Source organism: Zingiber officinale, chromosome 7B (assembly GCF_018446385.1).
Source record: "Zingiber officinale cultivar Zhangliang chromosome 7B, Zo_v1.1, whole genome shotgun sequence".
Lineage (NCBI taxonomy): Eukaryota > Viridiplantae > Streptophyta > Magnoliopsida > Zingiberales > Zingiberaceae > Zingiber > Zingiber officinale.
Window position 1 is genome coordinate 49,970,012 of NC_055999.1, and position 23,229 is coordinate 49,993,240.

Sequence of the window (23,229 nt, forward strand, 5' to 3'; positions counted from 1 at the left end):
CTTCTAAGGGTAAAAAAGGAAATTTAAGTTCATTCCGATTGAAAATATTTAACTAACCAAACATTATTTTTAGGAATGATACCCAAGCTCATACCCATTCCCATTCCACAATACTATGATACCTATTCCTATTCCGATTCCTAGGAGAGAACTAAATGTCACCTAAGTTTAGCAATATTAGAAGTAATGAGACAATTGTTAGGATAGGAGAGGATAGGTTGCTCGGAACCGAGAGATTTAAATATTTAGGATCATTTTTGCAAACGATGTAGGGATTGAGAGAGATATCTTATAGAATACAAGAAGGGTGGGTGAAATGGAGGGGAGCGTCGAGTGTTTTATGTGACCGTGAAGTACCTCTTAAACTTAAAGGTAAGTTCTATAAAATTGCTGTTAGACCTGTTATGTTATATGGAGCTGAATGTTGGGTTATGACTTGAGCACATGAGCAGAAGATGAGAGTTGCAGAGATGAGGATGTTAAGGTGGATGTGTGGACATACGAGGATGGACAAAATAAGAAATGAGAGCATTAGAGAGAAAGTCGGAGTTGCATCTATTGAGGAAAAATTCTGAGAGACGTTTAAGATGGTATGGACATGTACTTAGACGACCAATAAATGCTCCAGTTAGGCGATGTAAAATTATGATAAATATGCATATCAAACGAAGAAGAGGACGACTAAAAAAGACTTGATTAGTAACAATAAAACAAGATAAAATTTATTTAAATATAGATGATGATATAGTAGGAGATAGGCTTAATGACGTAAAAGGATTCATACAGCCGACCCCACCTAGTAGGAAAAAATTTGGTTGTTGTTATAGATGGACACTTTAATCAACCGTGCCTATAGAAAGATCAAAAGATGACATGAGCAATTGACACAGTAGTGGTCTCTTGCCCAAGCACACTTTGGAGTTATGATGGGATCCAATACATTAGTGCTAATATGATCACACATTTGCTACAAAAGCAATCACTCATATGATTTAGCCAAATTTAGCAAGAAAAAAATGGCATGGATATTCTAACTAAAATCAACAATTTTCCCCATAACTCAACCACTAAACTAGCAAACATAAAACAGATAAATCATAACTCAAAATTGGCAAACCACGAATGTAAAATGTCATGATCGCTAAAGGGTTTAGTGCTAAAGGCATACACTAAACCGTACCAATAAATAAATATACGACATCCTAATTAGATGATCATTCCACAATAGCAATCTGTCTTGATCCAAATTTGGTTGCACCATTAACCCCCAACTCGATCAATATTCTTGAAATCAAATTAACTAATTTCAATACAAACTCACAACACAACCTCAAAACCAGTCATATGATACTATATGAAATGTGATCTTACACCTCTCAATAAAATGAAACCAAATCCTCTTAATCCCACTCATAAGAATATGATGGATCAACTTTCTTTTCTAGCCATCATGAGAACCTCAATCCGTTAATCTACTCAAGACACCTACTAAGAGCTAAACAAGGTTAAGTCAAGAATTTGATTAAATGTGCATATGCCTAGAATGACTTTAACTTTTAATGCTTTAATACATCCTAAATCTTAAGTTTTGATACCATGTTGTTACTTCCACAAAGAGTTGAGCCTACCTAGAGGTAAGCTTCGCTCGTTGTGTGTGAACTAAAATAATAGCAAAGCAAAATACAACATACAAAATATACAAGTTAACTAAACTAAAATGCATACACTACAAATTCCATGCAAAATTCTAATATATGATCTAAGGTAATTTGAAGGTTAGAATCACTTCTAGAATGTCAATAAAAATATTATAGAGTTCGAATACCCACAATCCACCTAGTAAAAAATGTATTGTATATAAGGGGTGAACAACTCAATCATTTAATACATAATATATTATATAGTACAGAATGTTGGTCTCGGTGCAACCGGCTAGAGGGGGGTGAATAGCTTGCGATCAGAGTTAGAATAAAAAAATTTCTTGCTTTTGCTTAACAAGGGTGCACAATTAGATTAAGCAAATATAGACAATTAACATTAATGAAAACAACTTAAAAGAATAGGTAAAAGGTCAGAGTTTTATTTGGTTATAACGTAGGTGGTTGTTAATCCAAGGTGTTGAAAAGCTTACTAAAGAACTCCTTTGAAGGCGGAGAAACCTTTGACACACGTTGACAGCTCAGAAATGACTAGGAAAGTTAATACAGGAGTTGTTGTTTTCCTAGCTACAGGGGTCTTTTTATAGCTCTTGGAAAAACCTATCTGTGGCTCAGAGGCGCCTTCAATAGATTAAGTTTTATTTGCCGAAGATAAAACTTTATCTTCAGCTAACGGGTATTGAAGGCGTCTTTAACATGCTTGAAGGTGCCTTTGCATTGTTCATGCGAGGCGCTTTCCAAGCGATTGGAGGCGTCTTCCGTGAAGTAGATCAGCCTCCAAGCTGATCTTGTTTGCATAGTGATGCTCTGGTTAACCGGAGTTGAGCTTAAACCCAACTTTGACCTTCTCCTTAAGCACCCCGGCTTCTCATCCTTCGAACGTAGCGCACGTACTCTTCTGCAGCACCTCGTCCCTCGAATGCACCGAGCCCATCGACTCTCTTCCCGTGCCATGATTCTCGCTAGTTGCGTCTTCCACTCGATTTCTTGTGTTCCTAAGCTCCTGCACACTTAGACACAAGGATCAAATACAAACAAGACCTAACTTAACTCGGTTGACCACATCAAAATTTTTTACTACGGTGTACTTACACAAAATGTATCATATAAATATATAGAGGGTGAACACACAATTCTCCAACAGATTAAATGCACCTCACTAAAGAATGCATCGCATATAAAGCCTACATAATGTGTGATAGGGCCTAAGGCCTTTTTGGAGCACGAAACCAAAGCTCTATAAAAAGTGATAACTACTTACACATTTTAGTCCATTATAATTCTCAAGGTAATTCAACTACCTTACATAGAATAGTTTGTCTTATTTATTATTTTAGCATCAACAAGTGACAAAGTAACAAACTGAAATAGATATACAAATAAAGTATCAAAAAGGGCAAGCAATATAAAAATACCTATTAAGCAACAAGAATAAAGCCAATTATAAAAACAATTTACTTTTCAAAACATCTTCATAGTTGATCTCATATCATTTAATTGTATATAATTAATCATCTACACAATAAATTTGAAAGAAACAAGTAGGAAACATCCATTTCTAATGAAGAAATCTATTTTGATACTTGATCGACCACTTGATACACTTTGATGTTTATCCATAATTTACTAGAAACATTGACTCTAACTCAACACTAGTGAAATAGAAATCACAAGAAAGGAGATCATCGTGCTCTTGATTAACTTCAAGAAGGGAATGGGAAAATTAAATTCCATATCTTGAGGATCATAATATCCTACCAGAGGGATCCGTGATACTAAGTGAATCCTTGTTAAATCATACTAAAATACAACTGAACTCATAAACATTGATGGATCAAGACTCTTATAGAAAGTATTATATCTATTAGGTGTGTCATATAGCATCAACCTCTAAAATTAAATTAGCACCTAAAATATGTGAGGCTCACAATAGAATAAATTAGCTTGGTTATAGTTGATGATCCAGGCTATTCTATGGTGAGAATTTATTCTAGAATCTTGATCAGGAGAGGTTTTTGTTGTAATGGATTGCTAATATTTGATTTGAGATTTTTGGGATCACCTTCTAATCTAATGGATCGACAACATCTGATTCTAAATCTTGATCAAGAGTGCAAGGTTTTTGCTGAATCAATCTTGAAAACGTAATCACTAATCATGGGGTTTTAAACTTGCATGGTTTTGCCCTTAGCTTGATCAAAAATCTATTGCAACGTACCCTAGGTGGTCATAACCATGGCATTTTGATGTGTTTATAAAAGCATTTAAGTTAGATTAGGCTATATTATTGATAATAATATAAACCTTTTCTCGAGACCCGTACTGATGATAGCTTTGTGCACCGAACTATCATTTTTTAGCCTATATTATTAATACATGCACCCACATGAAACTTGCAGTGCTTATAACTCAATGAGGTAGAGTTGTGGTTTATCCAAAGTGATATGACTTTATGGCTCATGGTTCGCTAGCAATCGGAGAAAGATGGTATGTGACATCCAAGGGGTTGTTGGAGGAGCTACAAAGGTGAATGAGTTAAGGGTGACACTAGAATTGAGTCAAGGGTGTGGTGCATCCGAGGGACCTAGGACCTAATGGGAGATGCCCGATAAAATAAAGCTGTAACGATTGGGGTAGCAGGAAGAAGCCGAACTACATGGGTTAATGTATCCACAGGATTGATGACTCGATGGGAGATGACGTGAAGTAAAGTTGTAAAGGCAAAGTTATAGGAGTCGAGTGATATATATATATATATATATATATATATATATATATATATATATATATATTTTGGATTTTAGATAGAGTTGATTTAAGCGATGACTATTTGATGATCTAATCAACCAAAGAGTGATCCCATTCTATTGGCATGCTGAGTTGACTAGGGAGTCGATTTAGGTTCGTGGGCTCGGCAACATAATATTTTTATTTCAAGTTGAGTCGATTGATCAAGTTGAGTGGAATGAGCAATTAACTGAATCCAAACAGGAATCAGAAACAAGACCCTTGGTTGGGCAGAGAAAAGTTGCAACCATCAAATTGCTTACATGATAAGACGGTTTAGTCTACGGAAGTTAGAATGAGAATGACTGAATCGATTAACTTGATGCAGCATAGAAAAGTGAAGGATGTCTGAAGACAACTTGGAGGCTTGATAGGTGTTGACTACATTTTGGAATTAACAATCAACCTCAGGAGTCTAATGCCTCATTAGAACACCAGTGATGGATGTATCATGCAATTAGTGTATTCCAAATGACAACCTATCAACTCGGCATTCTATCGAACATAAGGTGAGCAATGTCAACATGCGATGTTTTAGAGTCCATGGCGTAGATGTACATGTCAAGGAGGGAGTTGAGAACCCAATGCTCAATGGTGGGATAGGGTAGAGATAAATGGTGCAATAGTGGATGGATTTGCCACTTGCTTGGCATTAGTGTCGGCCTTGAAGGCCGAGGTGTAAGAACTAGAGGGAGAGCTCATGAGGGCATAGAGGAGAGGGAGGGTGTTGCAGATGTAATAGATGATAAGGAGAGTGGACCCACAAGGGGTAAGAGGAAAGCTCATATCAGTTTTCAAATCATGTGTAGGGAGAGGAGTCAATGCATAGGGTTAAAAGAGAAGGAATAGTGGTTTTTAAATAGGGAATAAATACCTAACCTAATTGTTGAACCAAAATTCATCACAATAAAGAACCCAATTTGAGCCTTAACTGAGACTAACATTAAATCTTACTCAAACTCCCAAACTAATCCAATTGAAGATTCCATTCAGCCTAAAATATTTTTTGTGTTCAGATCTAGCATGATCAACTTAGCTCCAACTCATCCAAGCTCAAACACAACTCAAGAATCAAGATGAATGCACTTGTATTTAACTATAATCTTAGAAAATCACTCTAAAGTAATTAACCGTTGCAAAAAAAAAAAAATCACTCACCATCTCTATTGAATCTCAAATATAGTTTATTTTATAAATTTCCCACTTTCTAAATTTCTCAAAAATAATAATATGGATTTGGCAAGCACCTAGACCTATAATGGGGGACTAAGCCCACTATACCAATAATCTTGTTAATCTAATACTCCTAACAATTTCCAAACATCAAAGGCTAGTTAACGTCAATTTAATGTTTCTATATTGTGGTAAGCTACAATATTTTCTTATGTATTGGTAGGGGTGATCAAAGAAGAAGATTACAATGAAGTAAATGATTGGTTCCCCAAAGGCTAATTCACTTTTAACTCATATGGAGATGTCATTTTTAGTGGAGGAGAATGATGCAATAAAATAAAAATTCTTAGAACAAACCAATCCAATAAAATAAATTGGAATTTAATTTGTTCTTTTCAATTCAATTTTGTTTATACCATAATTGCCAAAAGCGTCGGGCTTAAAGAGCGAAGCACACACTTTATGGAAAAAAAGTGCAATAAACAAATATTTTCAAAAATCTAAAAATAAATCAAAAGTCTTTGAAAATGTGATAGATGAAATATCATCTTTATTGTCCAAATCTACGTTATCAACTCCATTGCTTTATATGTATCTATCGATATCTTTTTCTTTAGTTTCATTATCAAGGTTGGTCTCTTCTTTATCTACAAGATTAGTTCGAGCTGAAGATTACTTTCTTTTTGCTGAAACAGATGATGATCTCCTTTAAAGTAGACGCATTTCGAGATCGAAAGTCATATACACTTTCACCAACCCTAGACGCTCGTGCTACATCACTCCAACGTAAATCTTCACCTTCTTAAACAAAATCATTATCATCATCTTTATCATTGCCCAACAACCATTATTACTACCATCTATCTCTGACAAAGTAATAGGATCAATCTTAGGTCGCATATCATATCTTTATCTCAAAGCTCTGTTGTACTTGATATATACAAAATTGTTCAATCGTTGTTGAGACAACTTATTCCTTTTCTTAGAATGAATCTGCCAAAAAATTATAAAGTAAGAAGTTAAGTTTATAATAAAATTTTTAATATGTAATAAAACAATGACAAATGTTCAATAAATAGATCCATTAAACTATTGTGCTAATGCTAGGTTGTTCCCCAGAAGGAACACGTTGCAGGGTCCGACTGTAATGTCTCGGCAAGGACCGCTATATCTCCAGAACTCGGGTGTAGTGCTAAATATGCAAGAGTTCGTGTTGCAGGGTTCGACTGTAATGTATCGGGAAGGATTGCTATATCTCCATGAGAACTTAGCTGTAGTGTTAAATAGGCAAGAGTTCTCACACCATAGGTTGGATAAGAATAAATATGATAGGAAAACTAATAGTCTAAGATTTGGAACATAGGAATCGTCACTGGTAAATCAATGGAGATAGTATATACAATGATCAGGAAAAAAATTAGTATTTTGTGTGTACAAGAGACAAAATAGGTAGGCAAGAAGGCAAAGATGATAGAGAACTCGGGTTTTAAGTTATGATACACAGGAAAGAGTAAAGCAAGAAATGGACTGGGTATTGTTGTAGATAGTTCGTTAAAGGATGAAGTTATTATGAAACTTTGGGAAAAAGTAATAGAAAAAAAAGAAAAGAGACCACAGTGATCAAAAATTAATTTGGATTTATGCCGAGAAGGTCGAAAATAGTATACATCTTCTTACACAAATAATTAAAAAATATCGGGAGCAAAAATAAGATCTACACATGGTATTTATTGACTTAGAAAAATCTTATGATAGAGTTTTAAGAGAAATTATATATAGAATTCTAGAAAAGAGAGGTGTTAGCGTAACATATTGAACTAATTAAGGATATATACGAAAATGTAACATACAAAGTAAAAACTTTAAGCAGTTACTAAGATCAACTCTAAGACCCTATCTTTTTACACTAATTATGGACGAACTCATTGCACACATTCTAAGACATAGTACCATGGTACATGTTGTTTGCAAATGATATTATTTTGGTAGATAAAACACGTAAAGAAGTAAATGCTAAACTAAAATCTGGACGAGAAACATTAGAAGGGAAAGGTTTTAGGCTCAGTAGAATAAAGACAGAATATATGGAATTTAAGTTTAACAATATTAGACATAATAAGACAATTGTTAAAATAGGAAATGACGAGTTGTTCGGAATCGAGATTTAAATATTTAGGATCATTTTTGCAAAATGATGGAGGGATTGAGAGAGATGTTTTACATAGAATACAAGTATAATGGTTGAAATGGAGAAGAGCGTCAGGTGTTTTATGTGACTGTAAGTACTTCTAAAACTTAAAGGAAAGTTCTACAAAATCTCAGTTAGACCTGCTATGTTATATGAAGCTAAATGTTGGGTTATGACTCGAGGCCATAAGCAGAAAATGAGAGTTGTAGAGATGAGGATGTTAAAGTGGATGTGTGGGCATGCGAGGATGGACAGAATAAGAAATGAGAGCATTAGAGAAAAAGTCGAAGTTGCGTCTATTGAGGGAAAACTCTGAGATATACGGTTAAAATGGTATGGACATGTACTTAGACGACCAATAAATGCTCTAATTAGGCGATATGAAACTATGATAAACACGCATATCAAACGGGAGAGAGGAAGACCAAAAAAGACTCGATTTGCAATAATAAAATAAGATAAAATTTATTTAAGTATAGACGATAATATAGTAGAAGATAGAGCTTAATGACGTAAAAGAATCCATATAGCCGACCTCACCTAGTGGGATAAGGTTTGGTTGTTATAAAAAACTCCAACTTACATGTTCAAAAACACTCTAATTATGTTCACAGCTGTAAGAAGAGCATGTGAGGTTCAAAATCTTCATTGCAATTTTTTTTTTAATTTAGGTGTTGATGCACCATAAGACCACTAATCAGCTTGAAACACAAAAACATATAAGATTAACTTTATTACCATCCAATATTGATATTGCATAATATATTATTTATGGATTTACTTGGTGATTTTGAAGTTCTTTGTCTGATAGCCATTGAAAAACTAAAAAGTCTTGCTTTCTTATATTTTTCCAATTGATTTGTTATTTTATCTTGTAAATCCTCACCTTTCACTAATCTAGATATGCACTTACAAACCCTTCATCACTTTTGCATCATTTTCTTTTGATAGAGTTAAACGTTCCATCTTTTGTCAATGAATTCAAAAATGCTAGGATATTTCTCTTCATTAGTGTTAAATGACACAACGATAGCTTATTTGACTTTGTCCATTGATTTATAAATATAACCTATAGGAGACCTTTTTTTCACCGTCTACTAGCCGCAGTATTTTGGGCTGTTAACTTTTAATGCAAAAATCATATTTTTCCAAAAAGAAGGCATCAATATCACTTCTGCTACACGCTTTCTAGCCCGTCTCTTTAGAAAATCGACTATTTTGCCCATTTTTCAAATGTAAATATCTTTCTCAGATTTGCTTGTTGTATGTGAAACCATTTTAAGTAAAAAAAAGTGGTTGTGAAATGCATCATGCTCAATACTTGTAGTCTGTTGTAAATATAATCATTCACCATCAATGCTCATTCATGCAAATTTATGAGATGAGAAGTTTTGAATATATCCTTGAACAACAAATCTAAACATTGAGCTGCACAGGGAGTCTAATACAAGTGTGGAAATCAGTTTTCCAAAATATAACCTGAAAAAACATAGTAAATTTAGTTAAAAAATTAGAAATATGATCCAATTCTTAATTGAAAGTAACATAAATTTAAAATATTACATGGACTAACATTGCAGCTTGGATTATCTGTTACATCCTAAACCACATTCTTTTCTCCAATGCGATATACAAATTTAGAAAGTAACTCAAATATCTTGTCACCTGTGTTAGAATAACATGAAATATCAACTGATTCAACAAATACGTTTCTTTTAGGACCACTTACCAAAAAAATTATATGAGTCCTATCATTTTTATTTGTCCACCTGCTATGACTGTGCACCCAAACTTTGCATGATCTTCTTCGTGAGATTTGAAAAATGAGTTTATATTTGCTAACTTATTCCAGTACTTAATCCTCACTTCGAGGTTTCATCTCCGATCCAATTGCCCAGTAGCTTCAATATAAGGTTCAAAAGAATCATATTTAATAACATTGAAAGGAATTCTAACATCATACATTCATGTAGCAAATTTCTTAATTGTAATATCTCTTAATTTTTTTTTTTTCATCAAATTGTCCTTTATTTTTTGCATGTCTTTGTTTGACAATTTTATCTACATCTTTCATAAAATAAAGATTAATAGGTCTAAGTTTGTTTACATTTTTTACCTTGGACCGTATGATGGATGCTTGGACCGGATATTAGTCGTTTTCCTTTCACTTTCGTTTAAAGATCATCCTTATATTCTTCTAAATCTTCCAAATCAACAATATTATCAGAACGAGGAATATTCTTCAAATTACTCTTTTTTTTGCATGAACTCTCAAATTTCTTCTTTAACATGCTCGGGACATATCAGACAAGCTTTCACATTTCTATTGTCCCTACTAACTGTAGCTTGTATCGATAAATTCCGCCATTTGTTATTGTATCCCCCAAAAAATACAATTGACAATATTTAGATTTTTAGAATTTGAACATGTTGCATAATTTCCAGCAATATTCTTCCGAGTTGATAGAATTGTTATATTTAACATGATTAAGACAACTAAAATCAATAATAATCAATCAATAAATAAAAAATACAAAACAGTAAAAAAATTAACAGAAAATAAATTAACATGAATTAAGACACCTTAAATCAATAATAATCGCAATTGAAATCAATAATAATCAATCAATAAATAAAAATACAAAACAGAAAATAAATTAACATGGATTAAGACACCTTAAATCAATAATAATCGCAATTGAAATCAATAATAATCAATCAATAAATAAAAATACAAAACAGAAAATAAATTAACATGGATTAAGACACCTTAAATCAATAATAATCGCAATTTAAATCAATAATAATCAATCACTAAATAAAAATACAAAACAGTAAAAAAAAATTAATAGAAAATAATTTTTTTACTAATATTATGGAAGCAAATAGGAGTGAAAAACGACAAAAGATATAGCGCCTAGGCTGATGGGCGGTGACGGCAAGGCAGACGGGAGGCGACAAGAGGCGGACGAGAGGTAGAGGGCCAGAGGCGAGAGAAGATCGATTGATTTAGTGAGGGTTCAGGGCTTTAAACTTTTCAACTTTTTTTTAAAATTTAAAATAGGGGCAGAGTGAAAATCACACTTTAAAAGTGTGATTTTCACTTTGTCAAACTAAAAAAAAGAAGAGAAAGTTGACTTCTCTGAAGTGCATTCACTTTAAAGCGAAGCGCTCGCTTCAGAGAACTCGTGCGCTTCTGAGGTCTCTGAAGCGCAGGGCTTGCGCCTTGCATCGCTTTGTGCTTAAGTGAGCAAGCGCTCGCTTTTGACAACTATGGTTTATACTTGAGAATAATTTTATTATTTCTACTTTTACTTTTTTAGCAAACATATTCTATTTTGTCCTTATGAGATCAGGTTATTTGTAAGGCTTATAAAGGTTCCATCTCATTGTTCTTATCAAGTAAGAAATAATAGAATTTTGTATTTGGAGATTTTCTTATTTCCTCTTTAGATTGCCAATTGAAGCACACAAATCCTTGAGATGGCCAACTAAGGCACATGGATTTTGCTCATGCCACATCAGTTAGCCAACTAAATTCCAGGTTGTGCTTTATTGATAACACTGAGAGTACTGGTAAGTAAGGCATTGGACAATGGACACAACTGTAACCTGAAAGCTATGCAAAGCTCTTTGGGTGCTTCTGATCCTACCTAACTTTAGCTGTGTGCTATTGTCTGCTCTAACTTGTGGTAAGCAAATTTGTCCATTTTTCCAGAAATTGTAGTTCATTGGTACAATGGATTGAAATTTAAAACTTGCAAATATGTAAAGGACCCAATAGCAAAATGTTTAGCCATGTTCCGTCTACAACATGAAGGTCTCCATTGTCTAAAAATGTGGTAGTTTGATATGTACATTGGATTTAAATATAAAACTTGCAAATATGTAAATGATTCAATTAGATGCACACTTTTACCTTATAAGTTGTGTTTGAATCGGGATTCACGACACAGCTTGCTATTTTTGCTATTCTAAAGCATCTTCAGTTTGTTGTACTCGAATTTAAACAAACTGTCACCACTTTGGTTCAATTTGTTAGGGCCAACCTAAACTCTCAGCTGCATAAATTCTTTCATCAATCCGACTTGTGAAATTTGATTTGTATTTACAGGATCCTGCGGCACAAACCTAAGAGCATCTATAGATTGATTTGATCTTGGTATTGTTAAACAGTTGCAGCTTATTGTTGAAAAAATATATAACTTGTTCATGTTTGCTACCTTACCTGATTATTTATTGTTTTGGTTGACTGAGATGAAGTACCTCATCTGTTCTTTCCCTTTTATTTGTGTCCATTTGGCCTGATTCTATCATAAAAAACACAACTTTATTGCTAATTTTTAGGTCTGAATAATGAACAACTAGAAAGGCTGGCAAAGCTTGGAAGCAAAGCTCAGAAAACAGCTCGCAGAGATATCTCTCACGTTGTGAGTGTTCTTGTTCTCAATACAAGTGTAACATAAACTACTCTTGGGAAAGTAAGCAATTTGGCGAGATGAATATTTCTCATGATACTTGACAGTTATTATCTGATTATCAAGGTCAAGTTATATGTTGAAAGGTAGATTTGTGTTGCTTGACTAGATTTTCTATCGTGAGGATGTTGGTGTTGTAGGTTCCATGGCGATTTTTGCTTGTTGCCATGAGCTGGGGTGGTTTATTCTTAATCACACTGTTTATGTTCCTACATTTGTCTGCCATGAAAGATGTTGGCTTTCTTGGTGTATGTTTTTTTTTCCTTTCGCTTTCCCAAGGGATTGTGATATCTGCTTTGTTGGTGTCCAACCATTTTGCCACCATTACTAGCTTATACATGACTTCAAAATTGGTGGGCAAGCTTGTCTACAATTATTCATTATCCCGGGGATTGTGATATCTGTTTTGTCGGTGCCCAACCATTTTGCCACTATAATCTATACTAAATATTACTAACTTACCAATGATTTACAATTTTTGAGCAAACATGTCTATTGGCAATACCTTTATAATATTGTATATTTTTATTATGAAAAATTTCTTGGGACATTAGTTCTTATATGCTCTAACATGCGACACTAGGGTTAATCAATTTATACTTAGGTTTTCAGTTTACAATCATTTCATGTTGAATATTTTACTTTTTCTTTAGTGTTCTAACGCATAACTTAACAGGTTGCATCTGGTGGTAATGGCGCGACAACAGTGTCTGCAACAATGTTTTTTGCTTCAAAGGTATTTTGTAGTGATGGCTTTATTCCTCTATCAACTGCTTCCTCACATATTCTTGTTGGGAGTGGAAGAGAAAGGAATGTAATTATGATTCCTCAAGATAAAATGAGTTTGACTTTTGACATTTCTAAGCGTTCTCATGTTTCGAAATATTTCAACTTTTAAATATGTCAACTTTTACTGCTTCCCACCCTCATAATTATTGGGTTTCTTTTGAGAATTTTAGGTTTAAATCCTACTCAATGAGTCAAGGTTTTAAGTTGGTTATCAGTTATGAATCTCCTTGTCCCTCTTGAGATCCTCCATATGCAACCTTTCTTATTATTTGGCTAATTGTTTGATAGTTTTCCAATCTCTCATAGGTTCACACATGCAAAACCTTTCTTGCAACCTCATTTGCATGCAAGCGCAAGCGCAAGCACTATGTCTAAGTTAGTAATTCTTTCTTGCCGATTGGATAGTTGAGGTCTAGCAGCATGTTTATACCATGCATCGGCCAATTGTAGAGAACCCTATTGATTGAATGTTTGGTAGTGACGAAAGTCCTGGTAGCTCGAGGTCCGATTGGATGCTTGACAAGGATGAAGTCCTAGAGGAGTGGTTTCTCGGCAATTGAGGGAAGTCTTGGCAAGTCAAGTTGACCTTAGTTTAGGCAAGCGAAAGTCTTAGTAGGTTGAGGTATATCGGATTATGTAATGGATGACATTCCAGAGAAATGCTCAATAATTATTGATAGTCTTGGTAAGTCGAGGTTGATTTGTATTAGGTAGACAAAGAAGTTCTGAAGATATGGTTTGTTGGCAGCATGATGATTCATCATTAGATGATAGTATAGGAATTTAGTTGACTAATGGTTGGCTAGGCAGTCAACTCAAGCTAATGTGCCAATGAACAAAATATTTTTGTTCGGGACTTGGTTAATGCATGACGAGTCAACAGATATAGGAGATTAGTTAACTACTGCTACAGATGATATCTAGGAAGGAACCATTGATTGGGTAAGATTGCACACAAAGGCCAATCTTTAGATGCTACAATGGATTAGTTGACTGATCTGCGGATTCCAGAACCAACATAGGCTCTATAAAAGGGGCTTTAAGAGGGAGGTTTTTTGGCACTAATTCATGAGAGTGTTGTTGCATTTTTAGCCATCCTTGAGCAATTATAAAGAGAAAAAAAGCAAATCAAAGAGAAAGCGTCATTGTTGTAATCTTTTATTTGTTTTCTCTTATTTTGTATCCTCTTGTTGTATTGTTGTAAGAGCAGATAATGGTAAGAGGTTTCTCCACTTGTGAAAGGGATTTGTGAAGTGAAAATAGAGGGATTTTGGAAGTGATCTACAGACTAATCATATACTGTGGATTAGGAGCCGAGATAACCATGTAAAATCAGTTTGTTTGTATTATGTGCTTGTGTTTTTGATGTCTTTTGTGTTTATTGGCTGTGTACTAGTCCTTTGTAGACACAAGCATGGTTTGTACAAGCATCTATTCACCTCTACCTGTAACCACATTTCATGATCCCAGAAACTTACAAATATCTTCCAAACTTACAAAAACTATATGCGATGGAATTGAGCAACTTGATATATCTAGGCCATATGACCAAAGTGCCTAATCCTTTGGGTAGTAAATTCACTTAGGCCTTTTGAGCCAATATAAATTGGGACAAGTTATTGTTTTAGACTTGATGGGATAATATACCTAAGCCACATGGATAAAGTGCCTAAACCTTAATGGTAGTAATGAGCCGATATAACATGGGATTAAAAAAAGGGTAGACCGGTGCATGATGTTCCTGCTAATACGGGATTCTAGGGAAGAGTCAAATTACATTAGGCTTGTTGTATGCAACCTTATGTTGTATTGCAAGAGGCTCTTTTTACAACTCGAACCCGTGATCACAAGGTCACACAACATATAATATGGGATTAAATGGGGTACAAATACAAGTTATTGGTTTAGTTCATCATTTTGGTAATATTTTTTTAACTAGAACAAATCTAGTTTTGGGTTTAGTGAGTAAATTCAACAAGAAGAGGTTTTGCCTAGGACCATGGTGTCGTCATTTGGCCTCAAATGTCATCCAACTAGTTTTTTTTTTTGCTGCGTATTACACTTTGGTATTGTAATTAGAGATAAAAGATTATATTTCTTATTGAAGAGTAAGACATATTTATATACAAATTAGGAACCATATTAGGAAACTATAATTAGGCTAATTTACAAATTAGCCTATATATATATATATATATATATATATATATATATATATATATATAAACTAATTTGTACCAATAATATTATATACATATATAGTAACTAATATATACAAATATGGTAACTAATATATATATAGATAATACTCCCCCTCAAGTTGGAGCATAGATATTAATCATACCCAACTTGTTACAAAGATAACCCGAACCTCATTTAAAGCTTTTGTGAAGGTGTCCCTGAGTTGTTCTCTAGTCTTCACATATCCAGTAGAAATTATGTTTTGTTGAATTTTCTCACGAATAAAATGATAATCAATTTCAATGTTTTTAATTCTTCCAGAAAACATAGGATTCGATGCAATATGAAGAGCAATTTAATTATCATACCACAGTTTAGCTGGTACTGAAATTTTAAGTTCTACTTAGTCAAGAGTTGATATATCCATATTATTTCACACGGACTGTGTCATAGCCTTATATTTTGACTCTGCACTAGATCGTGACACAACATTTTGCTTCTTACTCTTCTTTTCCTCCTACAAAGATACAATAACCTGAAGTAAATCTTCTATCCATTTTAGAACCTGCCCAATCTGCATCTGAAAAACATTCAATATGTGTGTGCCCATGATTTTTATATACGATACCCTTTTCGGGTGTTCATTTCAAGTAACACAAAATTTGTTCTAATGCTGCCCAATGATGAATGGTTAGAGATGACATAAACTGACTGACAATACTGACTGAATATGAAATATCTAGACGAGTTACGGAAAGGTAATTTAACTTTCCAACTAACCTTCGATATCTCTCAGGATGTTTAAATAGTTCCCTATCTCCTGTGAGATATATGTAGGGGTGTAAATGAATCGAGCCGACTCGCGAGCTTTTCGAGCTGGCTCAAAAAAATATTTGATCTGTATTTGAATTAATCGAATTCGAGCTGAACTCGAACATGTTCGAACTTTTTTTCGAGCCGAACTCGAGCCCAAATTATATTATTCGATAGTTCGTGAGTCGCTCGCGTGTCTTAATATTTTATCAATATAAGTTAAATATATATTAAATAAATAAATTTTGAGCCTTTCGAGTTCCTATTTTTGAGTAATAATTCGTATAGTTCGCAAATATGTTCGAATCTTTCGAGCTGAGCTCGAACTCGAGCCCTAATTCGAACCGAACTTAAACAAAATTTTTTGAAATTTTCGAGCTTCGAATCAAGCTCAAACTTGAATATACCTATTTCGAGCCGAATTCGAGCCTTAAATTTTTCTACATATTCGGCTTGATTCGGTTCGTTTACACCCCTAGATACATGTTCTGAGTCATTAGAGCACTACAAGGCTTTGCCCTCAATTTTCCTTGTCTCAGTTAATAAGTCAAAGATATATTTTCTTTGAGATAGAAATATATCTTTTTTACTCCTCAAAACTTTAACACCCAAGAAATACTTCAGTAGTCCCAGATCTTTCGTATGGAACTAAGTATGAATGAAAGATTTAAGAGATGAGATCCCTGTAGTGCCATTGCGGTGATAACAATATCATCTACATATACAACTAATAGAATGATACCAACTCCTGACTGCTTATAGAACACAGAATGATCTGACTTGCTTTTCATCATACCAAATTTTTCAATAATCTAACTAAACTTTCCAAACCAAGCATGAGGACTCTATTTTAACCCATACAAAGTTTTTTGAAGATGACAAACTTGCCTGACTCCCCTTGAGCAACAAAACCAGGAGGTTGCTCCATATACACCTCATGAAAAAAAACATTCTTGATATCAAGTTGATGTAAAGGCCAATGATAGGTGACGACCATTGAAATAAATAATCGAATAGATGTCAACTTTGCAACAGTGTCAGAATAATCCAGTCCATAGGTCTGAGCATAGCCTTTAGCAATAAGATAAGTTTTTTATTTGGCAACTGACCTATCCGGATTGACTTTAACTACAAATACCCATTTGCATCCAATAAGGTAAATCGACTAAGTCCCAAGTGTCATTGTCATCTAAAAAATTCATCTCCGCTATTATTGTATCTTTCGAATCAGGATGAGATATGACCTCACGCACAGTCTTAGTAATAGAGATAGAATCAAGTGAAGCAATAAAAGAACAAGAGGAAGAAGACAAGCCATTATAAGATACAAAAGAAGTAGGATAAGTATATTGTTGTTTACCTTTGCATAACGTAATAGGAAGATCATCGTTTGGGGCTAGATCTGATGACGAAGTAGTAGGTGTAGGATATGAATCTAAATAATGACGCCTGGATTAGGTTTGAATAATAGGAGGTTTGATAGGAGCTGGTTTCGAAACAAGTGTCAAGGGTGTGATAGAATACATCAACAAATCATCATCTTCCTTTTAATGAGTCGGGATAGGTGAGGATGGGAAATAGGGTTTGTCTTCCATGAAGGTAACATCAATTGAGGTAAAATATTTGTTAATACTGGGACAATAACACCTATAACCTTTCTGAAGACTAGAATAACCAAGGAAAATACATTTCAAAGACTTGTGATCTAATTTAGTGTCATGTAGACGAACATCTCGAACAAAACAAGTGCTACCAAATATCCTGAGGTTAATAGGAAATAATGACTTATTGGGAAAAAGGATTTTGCATGGGATTTCACCATGCAGGACAGTGGATGGCATGCGGTTAATGAGAAAACATGTCGTAGAAACTGCATCAGCCCAAAAGATTTGGGAACATTCATTTGAAATAGAAGGGCTCGTGCAGTTTTAAGATGTCTATTTTTTCATTTAACTACACCATTTTAGGATGGGGTGTCAACACAAGATTTTTCATGAAGCATGCCATTCTGACCCATATACGGCTGAAATAAACCAGACATATATTCCTTAGCATTATCACTTCGTAAAGTATGGATGGATGTATTAAACTGAGTTTTAATTTCAGCACAAAAGACAAAACAGAGAAAATAACGTAGGACGATTTTTCATTAAATATAACCAGGTTACACGGGAGTAATCATCAACAAAAGTAACAAAATACCTAAAACCAAGATTAGATAAAACAGGACAAGAATCCCAAATATCGGAATGAACTAATTCAAAAGGAACAGTAGCACGTTTATTTACTCTAGGACTTGAACTAAGACGGTAATGTTTTACAAACTGACACGACTCACAATCTAATAAAGACACCTTACTATATTGTGAACAAAGCTTTTTGAGCAAAGATAAAGATGGATATCCCAACCTACAATGATCCTTGAATGGGGAAGTGACAGTTGAGCAAACAAAGAATTTGGGAGTGGTGTGTCAAGAATGTAAAGGCCTCCAGACTCGTGTCATTTACCAATAATCTTCTTCGTCAAAAGATTCTGAAATAAGCAATGATTAGGAAAAAATGAGATGCAACAGTTAATGTTACGGGTTAGTTAACTGACAGAGAGCAAATTAAATGATAAATTAGGTAAATGTAAGACAGGATACAGAGGAAGTAAGGAGTAGGATTAATATTGCTAGACCCAAGAACGCAAGATAGCGACTCATCAGCTAAAGTAACAGTATGAGTGCTAGCTTCGAACTGAAAAGTAGAAACGAGATTAGCATTACCTGTCATATGATCCATGACACCAAAATCAATGACCCATTTGGAGGATGAAGAAAGAAGACATGGTTTGTTTACCTGAATCGACAATAGTAGTGACCGAGGAAGATGATGACTTGGATGACTCTTGATATTTTGAGAACTTGGCAAATTCATCTGCAGATATAAGGACCAATTTATAAGGGTCATCATTAGTGGATGCAATATGCGCCAAGTGTTTTTGCTGATTTTTTTATTGAAGCTTTCTACATTCAAATTTTGTTCGCCTTGGCTTACGATAGTAATTACACACAATACCACCAAAATTAGGCGTTCGAGTTTGAAAGTCCTGGGAACTTCCCCCTTTATTTCCATTGTGACTAGTTGATCTTCCGGACATATAATTAGTATTGCGACTTACTAGAGCACCATTAAGCAGAGTGGGTGTAGTAATTTTTGCACGGAGAATGTGACTAAATGCATCTTGGATAGAAGATACCTCAGAACCAGAGAGAACTTTTGACTTAGCAGACTCAAAGTCAGGAGGTAGACTAGCAAGGAAGCTCATAATTGTCTCTTGTTGGATTTGTTGAGCCTTCACATCAGGGCTAAAGGGCAGTTGCATATTAAGCTCTTCATGTCTTTTTGAACGTCATAAAATAATTGATCAAAGGTTGATCTTGTTTTTTTGCACGGTAAAAGGCTTTGCAAACCTCATACATGCAGGAGAGATTCCCTTTTCCAGAGTATAAAAATTTCAAATAATCCATTAGTTCTTTAACAAATTCGCAGTGATTGATCAAACTAATTACCTCACTATCACTACAATTTCGAATCTGAAGAAACAAGTGAGCATCCTCTCTTAGCCATGTCTGTTTTAAATCATCTTTAGGAGGGTTATCAGTCAAATGACTATCTTTATCAATACTTCGTAGATAAAGACGAAGAGTCTTACTCCAATCCAAATAGTCAAACCATTTAGCTTATGGTTTGTGATTTTAGACATCACGGGTACTACATCCGTCATAAGATAGGTTTTATTCTCGGCCATAAGATTTTATCCCCAAGTTTGTGAAATAAAAGCCAAAGGAAGGAGCTAAGGCTGAACTAAGACCAACTTCTCTGTTTTGTATAAAAAGAAGACCAAGATGTGGCTACTGCCGGCAAAGCAAAGCAAACAGAGATAACACAGAAATATCGAAGGATGGAGCTATACTAGACGCTGCCTGCTCAGAGGTGTGGTACTGGTTGGCAAAGCAAACATGCACGAAGCAATGAAGATGAACTGAAGCTAAAGTTTTGCTCTAAGTTGTTGATTGGTTGCTCTTTGATGCAACGAACAACTCCTAATGTTGCTGCTGACCAAAACTAGGGCTTGAGAAGCAGAAGGATGTTAGGCTCACTCTCTTCACGAACCCTAATCCATGGTGTTGACCGTTCGATCTGTGTGCAGATCGCAATCTGAGGGAAGGATGAAGAGGCTAACCTGTTAGATCGTAAGGGTGGAAGACACGTCGCACTACTCTGCGCTTCGAAAGGTGACTTCGGAGCCATGTCGACGGGTGCTGGAGAGGAACACATCCCCCGTGTGCGTCAGCAAGGAACCGTGAAGATGCACGATGCCATGCGTGTGCTACTAGAGGACGGCGGTGTGACGAACTTACAGCTGAGAACACGCGAATGCGAAGCCGGCTGGAAGGAGAGGCGACGTCGTCGGGTTGCGAGTTTAGGGCTGTGCGCTCGTCGTGTATTAATATGGATGTGAAACCTTAATGGAGAATTATGACATCTTAATTTAGTTTACAACGTTGCACTCGTCGTGTTGAAGAATTTTGATGGGTGAACTAATGCAAGCTTGTGTTTTTTAGTATTTTAGCCTTATAGGCATATGAAGTTAATGCATGAGTTCTCCCATCAAACTAGGTAATATGTTACTGCACATTCGTAATATTTAACTACCATAGAATTGTGTAATTAGCATAATTGATGCTACATGTCCAGGTTGGCATACCAGTTTTTGTTACTGGGGGGGTTGGAGGAGTACATAGACATGCGGAAACAAGTAAGACTTCCCTAACATGTCTTGGAACTTCTTTCTTTGTGCAGTTCTGATATTGTAGAACAGACTCATGTTCTTGCTGTTTGTTGTATAACCATACTTTATTAGTAGCAATTAATTCTGACAAATTAATTACAATTTTTGTTTCTCTGTGATCTTTTGATATGTTGCAGTCCATATTATCTGATTATTTGATCTTTGGATATGCAGCAATGGATATATCATCTGATCTAACTGAACTTGGCAAAACTCCGATGGCAGTCATTTCAGCTGGAGTAAAGTCCATATTAGATATTCCTAGAACCCTTGAATATCTGGTATGGTAGCCTTGTCCATTATAAGGGAAATACTACATGTGATATGTTTAAAATTTCAATACAACACATGCAAACCTGATACATGAATGCGCCATGTAAAAAATTACTTATATTCTATCTACTGTTGGCTGAGGCATATGAGAATATAAGAATCAATCATGTTTTCTGCAATAATTTGACTTCAAGTTGCCCACCGTACACAGTTCTTATTTTATTTCTACACTTCAAACTATAAGTAAGCAATAATTGTAACTTGAGCTCTTTCTGAGATTTAAACACAGCCTTTGAATAATCAACATTGCCCGAACACCTAGATTATCAAAAGAAAAAAATGTGCCCACGGGTGTGTACTCAAACTCTCAAAGTAAATAAGAGGTCCAGAGTTTGAATCCCATTAGGGATGAATATTTTGGATGTCTGCCTCTGAGTGTGCATAAGTTGTGCTCTAGATTTACTCGGTAGACGAACAAAAAGGGAAGGTCATCTACTTCTAGGATTAGTCAGGTGAAGCCCCCCCACACATGGATTATCAAAAAAAAAAAACATCACTACCATTAGGTAAGCCTGGCTGTATAGTATGATGTTTTCTTGACCATAAAAATATTTTTTATGCAGGAAACTCAAGGAGTGACAGTTGCTGTCTACCAGTCTAATGACTTTCCTGCATTTTTTAGTGGAAGTAGTGGATGTAAGGTATCGCTTAGTTTCTCTTCAAAATTTATTTGTTAACGTCCATAAATTTTTGTCATCTTACCAAATGGTAAACAATCCTTTCATGTAGCAGTCAATACTTCATAATGGCAGTTGACAGATTTAGATTTTTAGTGGATAGATATTGCATTATGTAATAACAAAAAAAGCTAACCACAATACTTATACTACAACAACAACCGAACCTTATCTCACTAGATGGGGTTTGCTAAATAGCAATACTTATATCCTCAAAAAAATATAGCTTTTGCATTCTAAGTTATTCTAACTATTTCAGACAATGTATAAAAGAAACTATCTAACTAGATAATACTTTCTGGTTCAATTTACTTGATACTAAAGGTTAGATTATCATATTCATATACATACATTATAAAAAATATAAAGATCATACCCTTGACTTATAGGCCAATCCTGGATGCTCTAACCATCCAAGCGACGGAGCATTTGCATAATCTGGTAATTAATTCTGAGTAGAACAGAAGCTAATAAAACTTGTCTAAAGGTTTACATTTGCGTTCAAGGCTACATGTGTTTTGATCTTCTATAAGCGGGGGGGCTTGCCAATAAGCTTCTGCTATTTTTCAATTTTAGTTGAACTAGTAATAGGTGGCATGGAATGGGGGAAGAGCCAGCACGGGCCCAGTGTGGTCCCGGAGGGCTGGACAAAAAAAAAATATTATTACACAACCCAAACAAAAAAAATTAAAATTATTACCCCACCCTAATTAAAGCCTCCACAGTCTGTACTCTGCAACAAGCTATGCGCCTACTTCCTCTGCCCTTTGCAACAAGCAAGGAAGCTCAAACAAAAGGCTAATTCCCTAAAAAAAATTCCTTGTTCTGCACAAAAAAAATGGCGATTCTGGCCTCTTTATTCTTGAAATTTGCTTTCGAGTTGGACTTAATTGCTAAATCTCGATTGTAGATGTTTGATTTGTGATCTCGTTGTGATTTGTGAATTGGATCAACCGCTGCCCCGCTAGGCAACGATGTCGTGGCTTGTGAAGTGGACAGCTTCAGCTGCAGCACTACTGCCGGGCCTGCCATTGGAACTGGACCGAGGGAGGCGCCCTCCACAACATGCCCGTTGGCGGTAGCCGTGATTTGCCTATACTGAACCAATATCTTAGCTCTGCACCCGGCATGGTAGATAACCTAAATAGCTTAAACATTATGCATAAATTTGTTCTAGAGCTTTGATTTATTATAGTCAAAGTTAAAGCAACCAGGAAACTAGATGAAAGCAAAGGTCTTTCAATACTGCTTCAGCAAGTTACACCAGTGTCAACATCTTGTTTTATACACTCTTGGTACATACCGGTCATGCTTG

At 35.1% G+C, this 23,229-nt stretch overlaps 1 protein-coding gene across 8 annotated transcripts in view; it reads left to right on the top strand.

Moving 5' to 3' along the window:
* LOC122005737 (pseudouridine-5'-phosphate glycosidase-like) overlaps positions 1–23,229 on the top strand; it is a 33,718-nt gene that overhangs the window by 8,076 nt on the left and 2,413 nt on the right. For 7 of the 8 annotated variants that reach the window (XM_042560898.1, XM_042560899.1, XM_042560901.1 and 4 more), the window contains 5 exons: positions 12,154–12,236; positions 12,961–13,020; positions 20,811–20,871; positions 21,079–21,185; positions 21,801–21,878. In XM_042560898.1, coding sequence (XP_042416832.1) covers positions 12,154–12,236; positions 12,961–13,020; positions 20,811–20,871; positions 21,079–21,185; positions 21,801–21,878 — 389 coding nt within the window. The remainder of the gene's footprint in view (positions 1–12,153; positions 12,237–12,960; positions 13,021–20,810; positions 20,872–21,078; positions 21,186–21,800; positions 21,879–23,229) is intronic. The other variant, XM_042560897.1, reaches the window with a different exon arrangement.